This window comes from Anguilla rostrata, chromosome 1 (genome assembly GCF_018555375.3).
Source record: "Anguilla rostrata isolate EN2019 chromosome 1, ASM1855537v3, whole genome shotgun sequence".
Classification (NCBI taxonomy): Eukaryota; Metazoa; Chordata; class Actinopteri; order Anguilliformes; family Anguillidae; genus Anguilla; species Anguilla rostrata.
The window spans coordinates 72,675,894-72,692,546 of record NC_057933.1 but is presented as its reverse complement, the minus strand read 5'-3'; the positions used below and the strand labels follow the sequence as shown (position 1 = coordinate 72,692,546).

Genomic DNA, 16,653 nt, shown 5'->3' with positions numbered 1-16,653 from the left:
AAAAAAAAAAGCATCAATCGGGACATATAAGCCATAGTCTGGGACTTCGTGGAAGCCCATGGGAAAGGACATAGGCTACATATGGGTGAATTATTTTGTTCTTATTGAAACAAAGGTCTAATGTTAATTTGTTTCTGTCACGCAATATATAAGCAACTGTAGCAGCATATCACTGCACTGCACTGATTCCCGCGAACTTTTCTCTGCAATTCAAAAATGATCGTAGATGAAAGGCAAAAGCGCGTCTGTGGAAATTGACCATGATGAATTCTGCCTTATGAATAGGTCTACCTGTTAAAGTGATTTGTTCATCCACCTTAATTTGCTGTTGGATAATCTTAAATTTAACCAAAAATATCATTATTGGGTTGTTTACCGAAAACCGTAAAACAACATGGTAAGAAAAATGTTCCGTAATGTTGATATTTACCCAGTGGTATTTTGTTTTATATAGGCGGTGTGAGCTAAAGGAAGGGGATGTAGATCATTTGGCTATGTTTGTCCATTATGAGCCACTGTACGTGTATGTGTGTTTATGGTTAGCCAATCAACGTGTTCTAGTTCGGTCATGCAAGTAGACTCACTCAATGTTGTTTTTGCACACACATGTTTTATATTATTAATTAACCGGCGGTTTGTTCCAAGTCAGTGTGATCATTGACTCACACACAAACGAACTAATTTCTACAGGGTATGCAGTCAGAAAAGCCATATCCTAAGTTAGCGCCAATACGTATAAATTAAAAAAAACTTTTTTTTTCTTTTCACAAATTGGATTAGTATCATGGATAGGCTCTATACTTAATTACCATCATGATGGGGATAGACAGGTAAAACGACAACATTCTCACGACGTGCTATGCACAGGAACGTTGATTGGATACTTAATTTTCGTTAAAAGTTAATATGAAACTATCTATGTAATTTTCGCATGCAGATGTGCTACTAGATGCGCGCGCACTGTAGTACAACTGTCGATTTGAAAAGCAAAATGTTGGCATAATAAGGCTGAAACCGCGGAGCGCAGCGCTAAGGGACAGCTTACGAGTGCCCCAGACCACCCTTTTAAAGGTATACCTTAACTAAGGAGACGCTAAGGTATACCCTTTTAAAGGTATACCTTAGTTAAGGAGACGCTGGGAAACAGCTCGAGAGCTAACGGAAGAGCTTAAGGGATACCTTACGAGGCACGTAGCGCTAAGGAGACTCTGGGAAACGCAGCCATATGCAGTTTTTAAATAAGTCATTTGACTTTGTTACCTCATATAAAAATAACTTTCTCTTTAATTTTTTCATCATGTACTGCGCATGAACTTTGACACTGTTCTCTTATATGTTAAGCTCTGCTGGGTGGGTTGATACACAAACCTAAAAGCAATCGTAAAATGGACGTTTTTGGTTACAACGGCAAATACTTGAAACTTTACTACTGTAAACAAGGAAGTAACCTGCTTCCAGTGAGTTCAAACAGCTGATTAGATTGTTCCCATTCACACAGGTATTAGGCTTTCGATGGACTGGATTACTGCAACCACTGTCACCCTAACCCTACTCACAGGTGAGGCTTCTGTACTTATTTGCAGGAAAAATACTAATCAAATAGACGTCCATCATTTTTGCAGTTTTACGTTAAAACTAAGAATGTTTTCGTTAAACTATTATGGTCTTAAAATATCAGGTGAAATTATTCATGTAAAAGTGAGTAAGAAAGATATGACATGATAGCTCTTTCTAAATATAAAACCATCCGTTTCTGTGCTGTTATAAGCATGTTTCTGTTTGGTAGATGGCTTTAATTAGTTTCATTTATTATTAATTTGCTCAGTTTTACAAAGAAACTGATCAGACCGTTAAGACATATTTCTAAAGTTAATAATTAACTTTATGGTACGTGTTCTGCCCACTGTTTTCTCCCGATTGCTAAAATGTCCACTTGCTACTATTTTAATATATTTTGATATTTTTATGAATTATTATTAGTGATTGGTGTGTGCAGTCTACGGACGTGTGAATTGATGACAGAACAAACATATCGATTAAAACCCTGCAGCTAATATTTCAGAAGCAGTCATATTTACCTTTACATGTTTATGTTGATTCAGCATTTATTGTATGATCTCATTACTCAACACACTCTGTGTAAAAATCACATTTTGGTTTATGACATCAAATATGAAGATATAAAAGATATGATTTAAAAAATGTATTTAAAAACATTTGCATAATGCATAATGTAGCAAATGTGACACTACCAACTGTACGTGTAGCAATGACTCCAAGCATACATCAAAATCTAAACAGAAATGCTTAAGTGAAATCAACATCCATGTTTTCCAATGGCCATCTCAGTGTCCAGACTTAAATTCCATCAAAAACCCGTGGTCTGAACTGAAGAGGGGGGGTCCATAAGCACAAACCCAAAGATATCAATGATTCTGAAAGGTTCTGCATGGAGCAATGGTCAAAAATCCCTCCAAATGTGTTCTCTAACCTTATCACAAATTATAGAAAAGACTCAAGGCTGTCATCTTTGCCAGGGGTGTTTTCATTAAGTGTTAAACCAGGGGTGCCAATAATTGTGGAACCTGTTTTTTGGGGAAATATTTTTTTTATTTAAAAAATTTAAGACTTATGTTTACACGTGTTGGGGGAAAAAAAAGCTTATGTCAATAACTGTATTATTTTTAGTTTAGCATTTTTGTGCATTTTTATCAAGGATGCCAATAATTCTGGAGCCCACTGTATATTGCCAAAAGAGGGGACACATTTTGCTGTGTTGCTGTATCTTCAGCAGCATGTGTTGATGTACTGACATTGGAAAATATTGCATGTGCTAATTGCTGCACATTCATATACATTTATATATAAGATAAACAGCTGAGCTCAGATATTATTGATATGAACCATCAGTTGTGTCACCACATCTTCTTACACAAAATAAGTGGATTACAGTTGTAAAGGCTGGTGTTGAAGTGTAAAATCTTTCAACATCAGTGCAGATTCATGAGAGGATCTGCCAATCAAAAACCCAGAGAAAGACCTTTTATGAATACATGTTTACTGAATTCATTTGTAAGATGCATCGCTGATTTTAAATTAAAAGCCAACTTAAGGCCACAATTCAATTCTACAGAATATAATACACATTTTTTAATATACTGGTGACGCACAATATGGAAATTATGCAGCTGATACTAGTAACTGATATACAGTGGACTCCAGATGGCTGTCCTGATGCTGATGCCTCCCTGTTCTGCATTATACCACAAATGCAAACTACAACAAAGCTTCCACATTCATGGCAGAAGTAGATGAGCACAGATAATAACTTATGAAGAAAATAAATGATAAAAATGACCAAATGAACATAAATAATTCATTTCTAAATTATGATTATAAATAATTAATTAGATGTCTGATTAGGATACTTTTTGATGTAATTTACAGCATCAGTAGCTCATCAAATGCATTGAGTCTCTGGTGCATGTATGTTGCATCATCATTTAATCCATAATCTTAGTATTGGGGTGAAACTGATGAGTTCTAATGTTTAAAATGGTGATAAGATGAGTTGTGATCAGGTGAGTCCCAATATTATAGTGCATCTCCAGTATATAGATTACCTGCACTAAGTGAAAGCAGTGGGTCCATCCTGTGCATCTGTGCTTTTAGACGCACTTTTGAAATTTAAATAGAAGGCATGGGGCCACACTCATTTAAAGGCCTTCAGAAAGAAGCACTGTTTTGGAGGAGAAACGGTTGCTTGTGTGTGCCCTACTGACTTCATGATAATGTTGTGGTGATGTCATGGACCTACAGTTGATTGAGCATTTCTGACTGAGATGAAAATAATTTTTTTTTTAAAACCTCATCAAACACATGAGCATGTTTATACTTCAGCTGTGCGTGGAAAATATTTACAGGAACCTTTTCTCTCTTTTCCCTCAGGGTGCTCTTCTGGTCAAGTTCTCCCACCAGGATCTTTGACTGGAGCAGTAGGAGGAAATGTAACATTCAAAACAACCATTAGCTCAACAAGTCCAGAACCTTTAACAATAGCTTGGTCTTTTAATAATGGCTCTGGACCTGTAAGTGTAATTGGGTCTGGTCCTGCTGTCAATATCCCAGGGCCAGGGTACGAGGGCAGAGTGAGTTTGAACAGGGTCACTGGTTCTCTGGAGCTCAGACAGCTGACACTGAGAGACTCTGGGGGATATTCTGTGACCCTGACATTAAATACTGGTGTAACACAGTCGGGGCAAACTACACTGAACGTGTACGGTGAGTACCCAGCATGGAAGCTATATAGACCATCCCAGTACCTTTAGCAAAGTCTGTTTTTTCTGTTTGCTTATGGGCATAAATTACTTGTAAATGTCTGAATTTGTACAGACATTATAAATGTAAAATCTTCAGTTGGAGGAGAGTTTTCTGATCCCACATTGCTTTACAAAGTCAAGACTTTTTCAGTAAATTTATTTTTTTAAATCCCATGGTGATTTTTAAGGGTAAAATGAGGTGTAAATCCAAGAAAACTCCCCTCTACAACAGCATATTATCCCTGTTGCCTCAATGTTCTGATACACAAGATCTGCACTTTACTAATTGTTAAATTGCCTTAAAATGGTTTTATCTCAGGGTATATTCTAGAGCAAGAAGTGTTCATTGGATGCGTTAAAATAGGAATGATACTCCATGCATCCATGTCCTACTGTGGTTTTTCTATTTACATGTTCACAAAGCAAAGAAATGCATTTTTCCTAAAATGACATTTTTAACTTTGGAAAAGCTGAGGGTTTGCTTTGAGTGTTGAGTGCCCTTTGACTATAACAACAATAATTTTCATAATAAAATGTCAGTGTTACAAAACAGAAGCTGCAAAGTAAAGTTAAATCACCTCTAATGGACTTTATGAGTCCAGTAGGGATTAAATGTAGTCCATTTGAGTTAAAAGTTGCTTTATAAAGAGTTGATTTTACCTTTAGCATTTTGTAGTGTGCTTGTGTGATTTTGTGTACCTGTATGTGTTATGGTCTTCATGTGTCAACATTGTCCATTGCAGTTAAAGGGCCTCAGTTGCCATTTGAGAAGACATACAGTATGTGATACAGTAGATCGAGCCATTTTAGTGCAGATCACTCAAAATGTGTATGTTTAGCCAAACTTACTTTGGTACCTAAAAATCAAAAAAGAATCTATTGTAAATATTTTCTACAAGAATGGGTTCCCAGTGCATTATAAGGCAGAACATAGTGCTTTAATTTGCTTAATTTGCAGAATGTAATGCTTTTTATAGTGCTTTTCATATTGTGTATGCAACATGTATTGAACTGTATTCAATTGCATGGGGTAGCTTTCTTTGTGAGCGGTTAAACTTCCTTTAATGAAGCAGTATACAGTTTCACCGCTGTCTTACCTGTGTTTTGAACCCACAGAGCCAGTCTCCAATGTGACAGTGAGGGCCAATGCAACCAACTTAGTGGAATTCAATGACACAGTTGCACTAACATGCTCCGCCCTTGGCTCCTCCCTCTTTTATCGATGGCATAATGGAAGTTCTGATATTACACCCAGTGAGCGTGTTCATCTGAGTGATGACAACAGGATTCTCACCATATCCAGCGTGTTGAGGTCTGACCGGGGACCTCTATTCTGCACTGTGTACAATGTCGTCAGTAATGGCACCAGTCCACCAGTCTTCCTCAACATCAGTTGTGAGTCTGTTTCTAATCTGCATGCACAGCAATTATTGATGGCTTTGTTTTGCTTTACGTAACACGCTTTGCACCTTTAAAATTTTTGACTGATCTTGTGTTTGTTGCATGCCATGCTAATATTCTCATCAGAATTAATTACTATGGTTGTGCCTGTCTGTTATTCAGTGCTACTGTAGGGGTATGACACTATTAATTGCTTTACTTTTCTGCTTTTCTATTCTGAAATACTATTGAGAATGTGCATTCATCTTGCGCTGTCTTTTCCTTTAAAAATCAGGTGACTTACAAAGTTCTTGGAATATTTTCCCCTTTAGAAAGGCAAATGCTGATTTACAAGAAGAGATATGTGTTTCCCTGTCTTTTTTTACTTTATATTATCCCTGTTGAAAATTCCAGCTTAAACCAGCCTACACTGGTCAAGATGCATGGTCAACCAGCTGTTCACCATGCCCAGCCTATATAGTCAGCTAGTCTACCAGTGTGACCACCAGCCTGTACTACCAGCTGAACCAGGTTTGGCCAGCTTTGTCCAAATAGAGACTGGCTTTTACCAGCTACAGCTATCACCAGCTAGAAGTTTCAAAAACACAGCTTAAACTGTCTTAAACCAACTTTGAATCCTAGCTGGTCTTAGCTGGAATTTTCAACAGGTATGCTGCCAATCATCTTAACTATGTTCTTCCATATGTGCTATTAGACTTACTCTTTTAGTCACGATCAAACTTCACTAAGTTACACTCATTATGTTTATGAATTTTCCTACTGTTTACAAATCCGCTCTTGGTGAAGGCTTGAGTATAGAAGGAATTGGCTGGTAGATTAACTAACCATGCTCAATTCAAATATTTACTTAAATTGTAGTGAGGAAAAACACAAAACAAGTGTGAAGAAGTATTGTTGTATGCACTGATAGCAGAAAACAACAATGTAGAGTCATCAGTAAAGGGTCATGGAGTAACCCAGCATCGATTTCTAGTAAAGCTCAGTAAGAACAGATGCCATTACTATACAATCAGTATTTTGGTGCAACCTTCAAAAGAATGAGTCAAAACAAAACCAAGTCTATGAACAGAAACATGTGTATTCCCATTTCCAAGTTTGAGAAGTTTGTTTCATTGTTTGAATTACCAATGCTTCAGTTATGTAGGTGCTGTAATCAATACAGTGATTCCAGACATTAATGACTGGCCGTTCTTATTGCTTAATAATACATTGATGCTTTTTCCTTTACCTTTTGCTGTGTTACTGTCACCTTGTTAGCAGTGGTAGAGCGATCACTGAGCCAATGCTTTCTTGCAGTTGGGCTGGTTGATCACTGATGATCAATTGAATATGAGCCAGTTTTTGCTTCAGCCTTCTCAAATTCTTGCCCATTTGTTTGTATTGTTAACACAAGCAATGTGTTGTAGTTGGACCTGATAATGTTCAGGTGACTGTGGACCCTTCGAAGGAATTCCAAACCCCAGGGTCCAACGTCACTCTGTCCTGCTCAGCTCAGTCCAGCCCTCCTGCAGAGTTTAAATGGGCTTTTAATGGGACAATGCTGAACACAGAGGGTCAGAAACTGAAGCTGGAGAACATTAAGGAGAATCAGAGTGGCAATTATACCTGCTGGGCCCATAACATCGAAACCCTGAGGTTTAAGCCTTCTGACCCCTTACTGATCTCTGTCATGGGTAAGTAAGAGGCATATAGACAACACTGGGGGTTTAGACATCTAGACATTAGAGATCTCGCAGTAGGTGAAGTTACTGGTTGTGTTACTGTAGAGGTGACTAGAAGAAGACTGAGATGTTGCCACAGAATAAACAAGGTTTCTGTTAGTCAGGGGACCTTTCTCTGTTCTTTCATAAGAGGACACTGTTAATTGGTTATTGAATCAGGCAAGACGTTTCCCTGTCCAGAAAGCAAAATGGCAAACCATGAATAATTGCTGCCATTTATTTCTCTACCTGGACTGGAAACTATCAGTATAGTCTTAGTGCTTTATTTTAAGAATGTGGGAACCATTGCATGTCCAAATGGAATATCATATGTTGTGGTATAAGCTAAAAAACATCTGAAGGTATAAACCAGAAATGAGGATAACCAGGAATTGTAAGTCAATTGAGGATTCATATATGGTTGACAAAAGGATTTTTTCATTGTTGGACTGTTTCTTTTTGTGAGAAGCAAAATCTTGCTGTGTAATATGAGGTGGGGGTACATAAGACTGCGTCTTGAAAGTGATAAAAAATACAATAAAAACATGCCATATGATTGCATATTATTAAGGTGGAAAATTTGCCCTTGACTAGGTGAAAAAGTTGGTTTAACCAGAGGTGTTATTACTGTAAGGGAAAATGAAATTACTATAGACTGAATTGTTCATCGTTAAGCATATTTTGTAACTGGCTCATTTAATTACCCACCAAAGTGTTCCATTTGTGCTTGTGTCCTTGAACGTGCATTGTGTAAATAATGCAAATGCAAAAACGATGATAATTTCAGACTGTACTGTAGCTCCTCTCTTCTAAGAAACGGCGCATAATAGTTTACCTGGTTTTACTCTTTGCCCACCATTCAGTGTCACAGCTCTATGACTGGCTCATAGGGGATCATGGGAAAACGTCAGAGATCACAAGCAGAAGCTGATCCTTTCTATATAGGCGTATATGTGTTTAAAGATACTAGGAAAATTTGTATGAATGCATATTATTTTGAAGGAAATTGATATGAGGAACTTCAGCTGTAAGTCTAAGTTTAATAGGATCCCGATTAGCTGACACCAAAGAAAAAAGCAAGTCTTCCTGGGGTCCAAACCAAGGCATACAACATAAATGAGTTTACACCAAAGATTTTAAGCACATATGCACATATGCTTTAACAATGAAGCTTTGGCCAACCATTACATTACATTACATTACAGGCATTTAGCAGACGCTCTTATCCAGAGCGACGTACAACAAGTGCATAGGTTTCAAGATGTAGAGGCGCAAAAGAAACACTAGAGTGAAGTAAGGATCGTAGTGCCAGAAGTGACCACATCGATCAGGACTCCAACCCTGTAGAGTAAGCTTGTTCAGCAGCAAGAATCCTACCAAGTACAAAGTACAAACTAGCACTGGAATCACACCTAATCATACAAAAACAATCCTACCAGATACACTAACATAATCAAATTATCCTAGCTAGGTACAATGAGCTGAACTATAGGCTAGGGAGGGGTGGGGAGAGGTGCAGCCTGAAGAGATGAGTCTTCAGTCTGCGTTTGAAAGTGGTGAGATTCTCTGCTGTTCTGACCATCACGGGGAGGTCATTCCACCAGCGAGGGGCCAGGACAGACAGCAAACGGGAGCGGGAAGTGCAGACGCGAAGAGGGGGAGGTGCCAAGCGTCCAGAGGTGGCAGAACGGAGAGGTCTGGCTGGTGTGTAGGGTCTGATGATCCTCTGAATGTACCCTGGTGCTGACCCCTTAGCTGCCTGGTATGCAAGCACCAAGGACTTAAATTTGATGCGAGCCATAACAGGCAGCCAGTGGAGGTCAGTGAGCAGGGGGGTGACATGGGAATGTCTGGGGAGGTTGTAGACCAGACGCGCTGCAGCATTCTGGATGAGCTGCAGGGGTCTGATGGCGGATGCTGGCAGACCAGCCAGTAGCGAGTTGCAGTAGTCCAAGCGGGACAGGACCATCGCTTGAACCAGGAGCTGGGTTGCGTAGGTGGTGAGGAAGGGGCGGATTCTCCGGATGTTGTACAGGAAGAACCTGCACGTTCGACTCACCGCCGTGATGTTCTGGGAGAGGGACAGTCTGTTGTCCATCACCACTCCAAGGTTTTTTGCGGTGGGTGATGATGACACCACAGTGTCCCCCAGGGAAATAGAAAAGTCAAGAAGGTTAGAGGATGGAGCAGGGATGAAGATCATCTCCGTCTTGCCTGGGTTCAGCTTAAGATGGTGGTTATCCATCCAGCTCTGGATGTCCCTCAGGCAGGCAGAGATGCGAGCAGAGACCTGAGTGTCAGAGGGCGGGAAGGAGAGAAAGAGTTGGGTGTCATCGGCATAACAATGATAGGACAACCCATGGGCAGAGATTACAGGACCAAGAGATTGGGTGTACAGGGAGAATAGGAGGGGACCAAGGACAGAGCCCTGGGGAACTCCTGTGGCAAGGGGGCGAGGTGCTGATACTGCAACCAAAATGAAAATAAGAGTTTAAAGAGGGAGAGAAACTTTGTGTTGTTTGAAAGAATGGCATCCCTCAGACTTAATGTTCCAGAGAGCAGGTTTCTCACAGACACAGTCAGTACGTTTACATGCACAGTTGAAATGGAGCTATATTAATATCTCAACTTGGCCAAAGATGAGATTTAATTGGATTATTGTCATTGTCCCAATATGACCGAGGTGTGTCTGACTAAGGCTTCTTATAAATCCTGCTTTCTCCAATTTTGTCACAACTTTTTTGAATAGTTCGTCATTCCGCGTTTTTCTTCCATCCGTGTATTTTAGGATATTTAACTCCTTTAGTTGCGATAGCATGAAGTTGGTCTCCTTGTCCATCCAGAAATGGATCACCATGATACTAGGGAGGGCAAAATGGAGTTTAAGAATGTCGTCAGTAGTGTATGCGCGTGAGCTCGACAATGCATTTCTCACAGAAATGTTTGTCGCCTTTTTTTAGTTCATTACAGTGGTGATAGAAGTGACACGTCTTTCAGACAAAGTGATACCAGATATTTCATCAGGTTGCTGCAAATGAGCAAACCAGTGAGGGAAATTAATGGCAACAAAATATTGTTTTTTCACACCATAGATATCTCCATAGTCTCTGACATTGCAGTTGTTGTTTTTTTAGGTGGGACCTGGTAATGTTCAGATTTTGTAAATTAGAACTACAATTTTGACCAATATTCCAATATTTCATGCAATGGTTTATTATAAGGATTCAGACACACATTTTGGTGTTGAAACCATTGAAACTATCACCTCCTCATTTTTTGAGTGTGTGCACTCGTGTTCTCTCTCCTATGTAGAGAAGATATCTGGCACCAACATCACAGGTCCCACAGAAGTGCTGATCGCAGGTAACAGCTCTGCCAAACTGAGCTGTCAGGCAACTGCTGGAACCATCATCTCCAGGAAGTGGCTGAAGGATGGGCATCCACTGTCTCCTAGCAACAGAATCACTTTCTCTGGTGACAACAGCTCTGTGTCCATAGACCCTCTACAAGGCACTGACAATGGACAATACCAATGCAGACTTACCAACCCTGTGAGCACCGATTCTGTCAGCTATAACCTTACCGTCAACTGTGAGTAGAGGGAATTGCGGTCTATATTTATTTTTAAACTCTAGAATGTCTTTTATTTGTCTTTTACACATTTCAAAACTACAGTGGAAAAATAATTACATGGTGTAATAGTTTTGACTGTGCATAGTTTGTTGTTATAGCCCTATGAAAGATTCAGTGGAGCCCTGTTGTATCCCTTGTACTTTTCCCCAGTCCATTCAGACTGGGAAATGGTCACATATGCACCCGAGTAGGTCCCCTATTGTGGTTTGGTAATCACCTGGTCCTTCTGACCATGGTATGGGTCAGGCAGTGAAATCGCCTTGCACCTGGCCCCACGTTAACTTCACGTTAACTACTCAGTAATATTAATTTTAGAAATGTTACTTTGGTAGATGTGTGCGGAGGTGGCTTATCCGTCTCTTGATCTTCCTTTTCTTAAAATCGTTTCTCTGTCTTACTTCGCAAGAGAGCAGGCTGGTGTTTGTGGTCAGCACATCCTGTAGGACGTCTTTGCTGCAGGCCTCTTTTGCACACACACACACACACACGCACACACACTTGCCAAAATGTAAACGTATGACACACATATCTTTACATTGAATTTGACCAACACAATAGTTTGTTGTTATAGCTCCACTAAACAAACTTCAACCCATGAACCCAAACCTGGCTGTCACCGCTATGATGAAGCTCTTAGTGTCTGTACATCCCCGACATTTCTGACAGCTGTGTTCACTGGAGTGTGCTTCACTCTAACTGGCTGTGCTGTGAGTTACAGATGGTCCAGAGGATGTTGTCATGCAGGGACGCAGTGAGATAGAAGTTGGTCATACAGTGGTGCTGACCTGTTCTGCATCATCTGTACCTCCTGCAACATTCACCTGGACTCTCAATGGGACAGAGACTGCTGTGATAACAGAGGAGTTTACTGTGGAGAATGCCGGCTTTAGTGACAGCGGGACTTACACCTGTGTGGCTAATAATTCTGTGACTGGTTCAAATATTTCCTCAGCTCCCCATGTTTTAACTGTTAAAGGTGAGATACTGATATTTGAAAGCTGAAATGCAACATGAATGCAAATATCATAGTAAGTGTAAGTGTGTAGTGGATTGTACAGTATGAGTGAAGAGTTAAGTGTTCGTGGCTGTGGAAGTGTAAGAGTATCCCAACCTGTCCCATTGGTGTCCAACAGTCATAATAAGAATTAAAATTCAGTGACTTTTCTAAATGCCTTTATGAAATGATCATATTGTCTCTAAAAGGCAGTTTGGTTAGTTCCACTTTTTAGCTCTTACTTCATTACTGATTGTGTTAGTTTCCTGTTCTCTATGCATGTCTCTGTATGCACGGAAGTCCCTCTAAGTTAGAATATCTGCTAAATGAATAATAATAATAGTAATGACATACTGAAGTATATTATGTATTTAATGTGATATATAATCACATTAAATATAATATAATAATGTGCCTATACAAACATGTAATAATATGAATGGTCTGGGTCTATAGCACAATGTACTACAACAGTCTCACAGTGTGCACAAGTGCTCAGTTGAAGCCCTGTAGCATGTTTACAACTGGAGAGGCATGTAGAACCTGTTTATTACGCTGGCTGAACTGTGTTCATGCTGTAATTAGCAGCATTGCTAGCGTGTGTACAGCACTGTTTAACCAGCACTGTGTGGCTATGCACAGTTTCTGCAGGACCCAACTCTGAGTCCCAACTAGGGGCAATACTTGGGGGCACTTTCGGCGCATTGGGGTGTGTCGCAGTGGCTGGTGGGGCTCTTGCTTACATGAAGAAGAGAAAGAGGTAAACACACTGGTTCTCTCTCATTTACTTTTCCTTTGTTGCACTTTGTTGCATGTGCACATTTGGGCAGTTCTGCCCTAGGTCTCCGGAATGTCATCATTTCACATTATAATTTAGAATTCTGTCTAAAGAAAAAAGAAATGCCTTCTGCAAATCTATAATATATCTCTTATTATCTCTAAAATTGTTGCTCAAGTAGATTTTAAGTAATCAAAAAAGTTCATTTTTTACATTATATTGAATTAAAGGTATGTATAGCTACTATATAGGATTTTGCAGCCCAGTGGATTCTGTATTTGTAAACCCCACTCACACCTCCTTCGTCCTCAACCCCACCCACACCTCTGTTGAGGACACACCCTCGAGCACTACAAGAAATATGTCAAGCGAAGAGCTGCATGGTGGTCAGAGATATTGAAAATAACGTTTTTAGCAGTATAAACAATATAAATGATTCCATATAGATGGTAACAGTAATTAGGTAGTGCTATAACTATCTTTAGAGTGAGTGTACCCCTTAGCGTGCAGGAACATGGTATGGTAGCGACTCCGTAGTGCCGTAGTGTATTTCGTGTTTTTCCTTGTGTGGTATTTGGCTATTCTATGGCCCTGTTCCACAAAGCAGGATTACTGAGTTAGCTGGATAACTGCACTGAGAAAAACTCGAAACCCTCCAAAATCTGGAACATGAACTAGATAAGAGTTGTTCTGGGTTTTACTCCACGCAGTTATCCAGCTAACTCAGTAATCCTGCTTCCTGAAATTACCTTTGGATATATAGTTAAATTTGGGATATAAAAATGTAATTGCTAGTGGAATAAGTATAAGCCGGCCATAGGTCTATCATAAATAGCTATGGTTGAATGCATCTTTCCATAGCTTATACTGTAGTAGCATTTTTTCATAATTTTAGCCTTTTCATAATTGTTAGCAACTTTGTTAGCTTTGTTAGTGAAGTTTGCTACACATAATCTTAGCTAGGTAGCATGCATGCTGTGTCAAATTAATTTCCCTTGATTGAAATAAATTTACCAAGCTAGCTAAGTTGCAACTATAAACGCAACAGCAGTTCCCACAGGGGGGGAAGACATCTTGATGGAAGAACATAATCCGATACAAAAGCTACCAAACCATAGGCATCTAGCTGCTTAAGGTGGACTACCTAGCTAAAAAATATGACTTATAGGTCTAACAGTAAACAGGCCAACGGCTCTTCGCTTTTCATCCCCATGGGCGAACTTCAGCTTAGCCACCAGGAAAAGTAATTCTAAGGTTGACTCTAGTTTTTGAACTAGCCCTGTCGGTTTGTCTTTTTGCTTCACTGTATCTAGGCTTCTTTGCATTTTCCGTTCCAGCAGCTGACTAGCAACAAATACTTCACATTGGAATCTGACCCCAAACCACAGGCTCTGTAGCCATGCCCATGCCTCCCCACATAGAAAAGAGCGCCATGCCCAAAAATGTCCCGAACACATTTCAGAATACCAAATACAGGTAAAAGGAGCACGAATTCGGCCAAAGTGTGTAAATACTGAGATTGCTGATGCATCATAGATATGCCTTGGCATAGTTATTTTATTATATCAAATAGAAAATACTGCATAGTATGCCTTTAATTTAGCAGGTTCTCCTATCCTGAGCAACTTAAATTTTAAGAGAAAAAAATAATACATTCACCTGATTTGCATTTACACCATTAACCTAACATGAGGAAGAGTGCCAGATGTGGCCAACATCATACCTAGGCTAGCGAGTAAAGATATAAGAAGTAACAGCTTGTATAGCCACAGTGTCTGTGGGTGTCAGTACAATCGTGTCAGATGGTCTCAGATGGTAATTTAGCATGGTTTAGTAATGTGAGCTTCTGATGGTAATATAGCATGTACCCCTGTGTCAGTAACGTAATGTGTCACTAATGGTAATGGCAATAAAGTGTGTCTTTGTGTGTCAGTCTAGGGAAAAACTACACTCACTGTTTCTCTCATGTTAAAATGTACAATAATGCACGTCTCTGTGTCTTCCAACAGGAGGGACAGCCCATCCAACCAAGGTGAATATGCCTGTTTTGTCTAAGGGCTGCAGTGGACATTTTGCCAATATTTGTATGAATTATTTTATATTTGATCAGTGGAATTATGGGCACTAATAATCATTTTCCATCTGTGTCAATCTGGTTTGTTATTTCAGATCATCAGGCCGCTGTGTATGAAAATACCATAGATTTGAGTCCGCCTGTTGTTTACGGGAACCTTCCTACGGTGAGAGACTGTGGAATTTGAATTAATTTGGCCGGAGTTGCTACCCTCCCCACTGCACAGTGCGGACGCGTCGCCTCCTGTCCCTCTCGGTTCACTCATTAATCAACAGGATCACTTCAGTGAAACATTTCAGAGACATTTCTGCACACATACAAGCAATGTACTCTCAGCACACAAGTGTCTGAGGTTTGAGTGTTTGGCTTAAAGGTTTATAATGACTGGGTACAGTCCATGCTATTTTTGTAGTCATTATGACATTTTGGGCAAAAATTTAATGTTGGTTCCTTTGCTGTTGTGTTCAAGGGCTCAACTGATCTGCCCTGTCCTGTTGATTCTGAAAACAGACCTGGTAAGACCCTGCTCATTTTGGACCATGTTAAAAGTTGTAATCGTTAGATTGGGAACAGCTTTTTTCAAGCAACTGTACCAACAGCTTTCTCCCTCTTGTTTCTAGATTATGAGGAATTGCGATTCAAAGATACTGCTACCTACAGCAACCTGAACAGGTTTGCTTATAAATATCTGATTTAAGTATTCTTTGTAGTCCAATCAAAAGTTTGTGATACATCATTTTAACTGTACTTTTAATTCTGTTGTGTGTAAATCACAGTGAAATTGCAGCAGTCATGGTAAAAGTCATATAACCTCTCTAATCCCTCCTTGTTTCTCTCTCTCTGTCTCTTTTTCAGTATTTGAAGAATGGCAGGACTCTTGTGTGTAGATTAAAATGACCTTTGTCATTCATTTTCACATTAGCCACAAGATCAGCAGAGATATGAGCTTATGTGTGGATGTGTGTTTGTGTGTGTGCATTTGTGTGAGCAAGTGTGCCTGAATGCTTACATTATTCTAGGTCTTTGGTTCTTATCCATAATTGTATTGATTTAGTGTATTTTCATTATTTGGTTTGATTAATGATTAATGGATGGATGGCTGGATAAACAATACCTTATTTATCTTGCTGAATGCTAAGCACGTATTTAATAAATGTAAAATTCTGGTTATTGAAATGTAAATGTAAATAAATGTGAAGTAATATTTTTGTTGAATAATACAGTCTAAATGCCTACACTTTTTTCCGATTCTCTTCACTAACTTTATACCTGAGACTCAAAGGTTTTGTAACATTTTTACTGTAACTGCTGCTAAAAAATTTGCAGTCAATAAATTCTCGCCATTCAATTTTTACTTCTTCTTTTACTTTACTTCTTCTATTTTGACTTCTGCATATCGCATTTGTGTTTGTACTCCACTTCCTCATTCTACTCCTTACTGGTAATATCACAGAGGTCCAGTACTACAATTATGTGCAGTTTTTTAATAATTTACTTCATTACCCCATATAGATGTAACTTTCTCTTTCATTTTTTTAATCATTTACTGTATATGAACGTTGAGACTGTCCTCTTACCAACCTGCTAAGCTCTGCTTTCAGAAATTGCTTACAAAGATTTAATTTCCTCTTAATTCTGAATTCAAAATGGGTTAATACACAAACCTAAAAGCAATCATTAAATAGACATATTGGGTCACAAAGGCAAATTCTTGAAACTTTATTTCTGCAAAAGAGGAAGTAAACTGCAAATCA

The 16,653-nt window shown here is 39.2% G+C and overlaps 1 protein-coding gene across 1 annotated transcript in view; it reads left to right on the top strand.

Moving 5' to 3' along the window:
- LOC135243584 (hemicentin-2-like) overlaps window positions 1-16,253 on the top strand; it is a 26,951-nt gene extending 10,698 nt beyond the window's left edge. Inside the window, exons 8-20 of the mRNA XM_064315888.1 lie at window positions 988-1,071; window positions 1,499-1,558; window positions 3,949-4,281; window positions 5,436-5,714; window positions 7,127-7,393; window positions 10,733-11,011; window positions 11,772-12,029; window positions 12,690-12,807; window positions 14,835-14,857; window positions 14,995-15,065; window positions 15,369-15,414; window positions 15,520-15,571; window positions 15,755-16,253. Of these exons, the coding sequence (XP_064171958.1) occupies window positions 988-1,071; window positions 1,499-1,558; window positions 3,949-4,281; window positions 5,436-5,714; window positions 7,127-7,393; window positions 10,733-11,011; window positions 11,772-12,029; window positions 12,690-12,807; window positions 14,835-14,857; window positions 14,995-15,065; window positions 15,369-15,414; window positions 15,520-15,571; window positions 15,755-15,761 (1,877 nt within the window). The 3' untranslated portion in view covers window positions 15,762-16,253. The remainder of the gene's footprint in view (window positions 1-987; window positions 1,072-1,498; window positions 1,559-3,948; window positions 4,282-5,435; window positions 5,715-7,126; window positions 7,394-10,732; window positions 11,012-11,771; window positions 12,030-12,689; window positions 12,808-14,834; window positions 14,858-14,994; window positions 15,066-15,368; window positions 15,415-15,519; window positions 15,572-15,754) is intronic.
- Window positions 16,254-16,653: the final 400 nt, after the last annotated feature.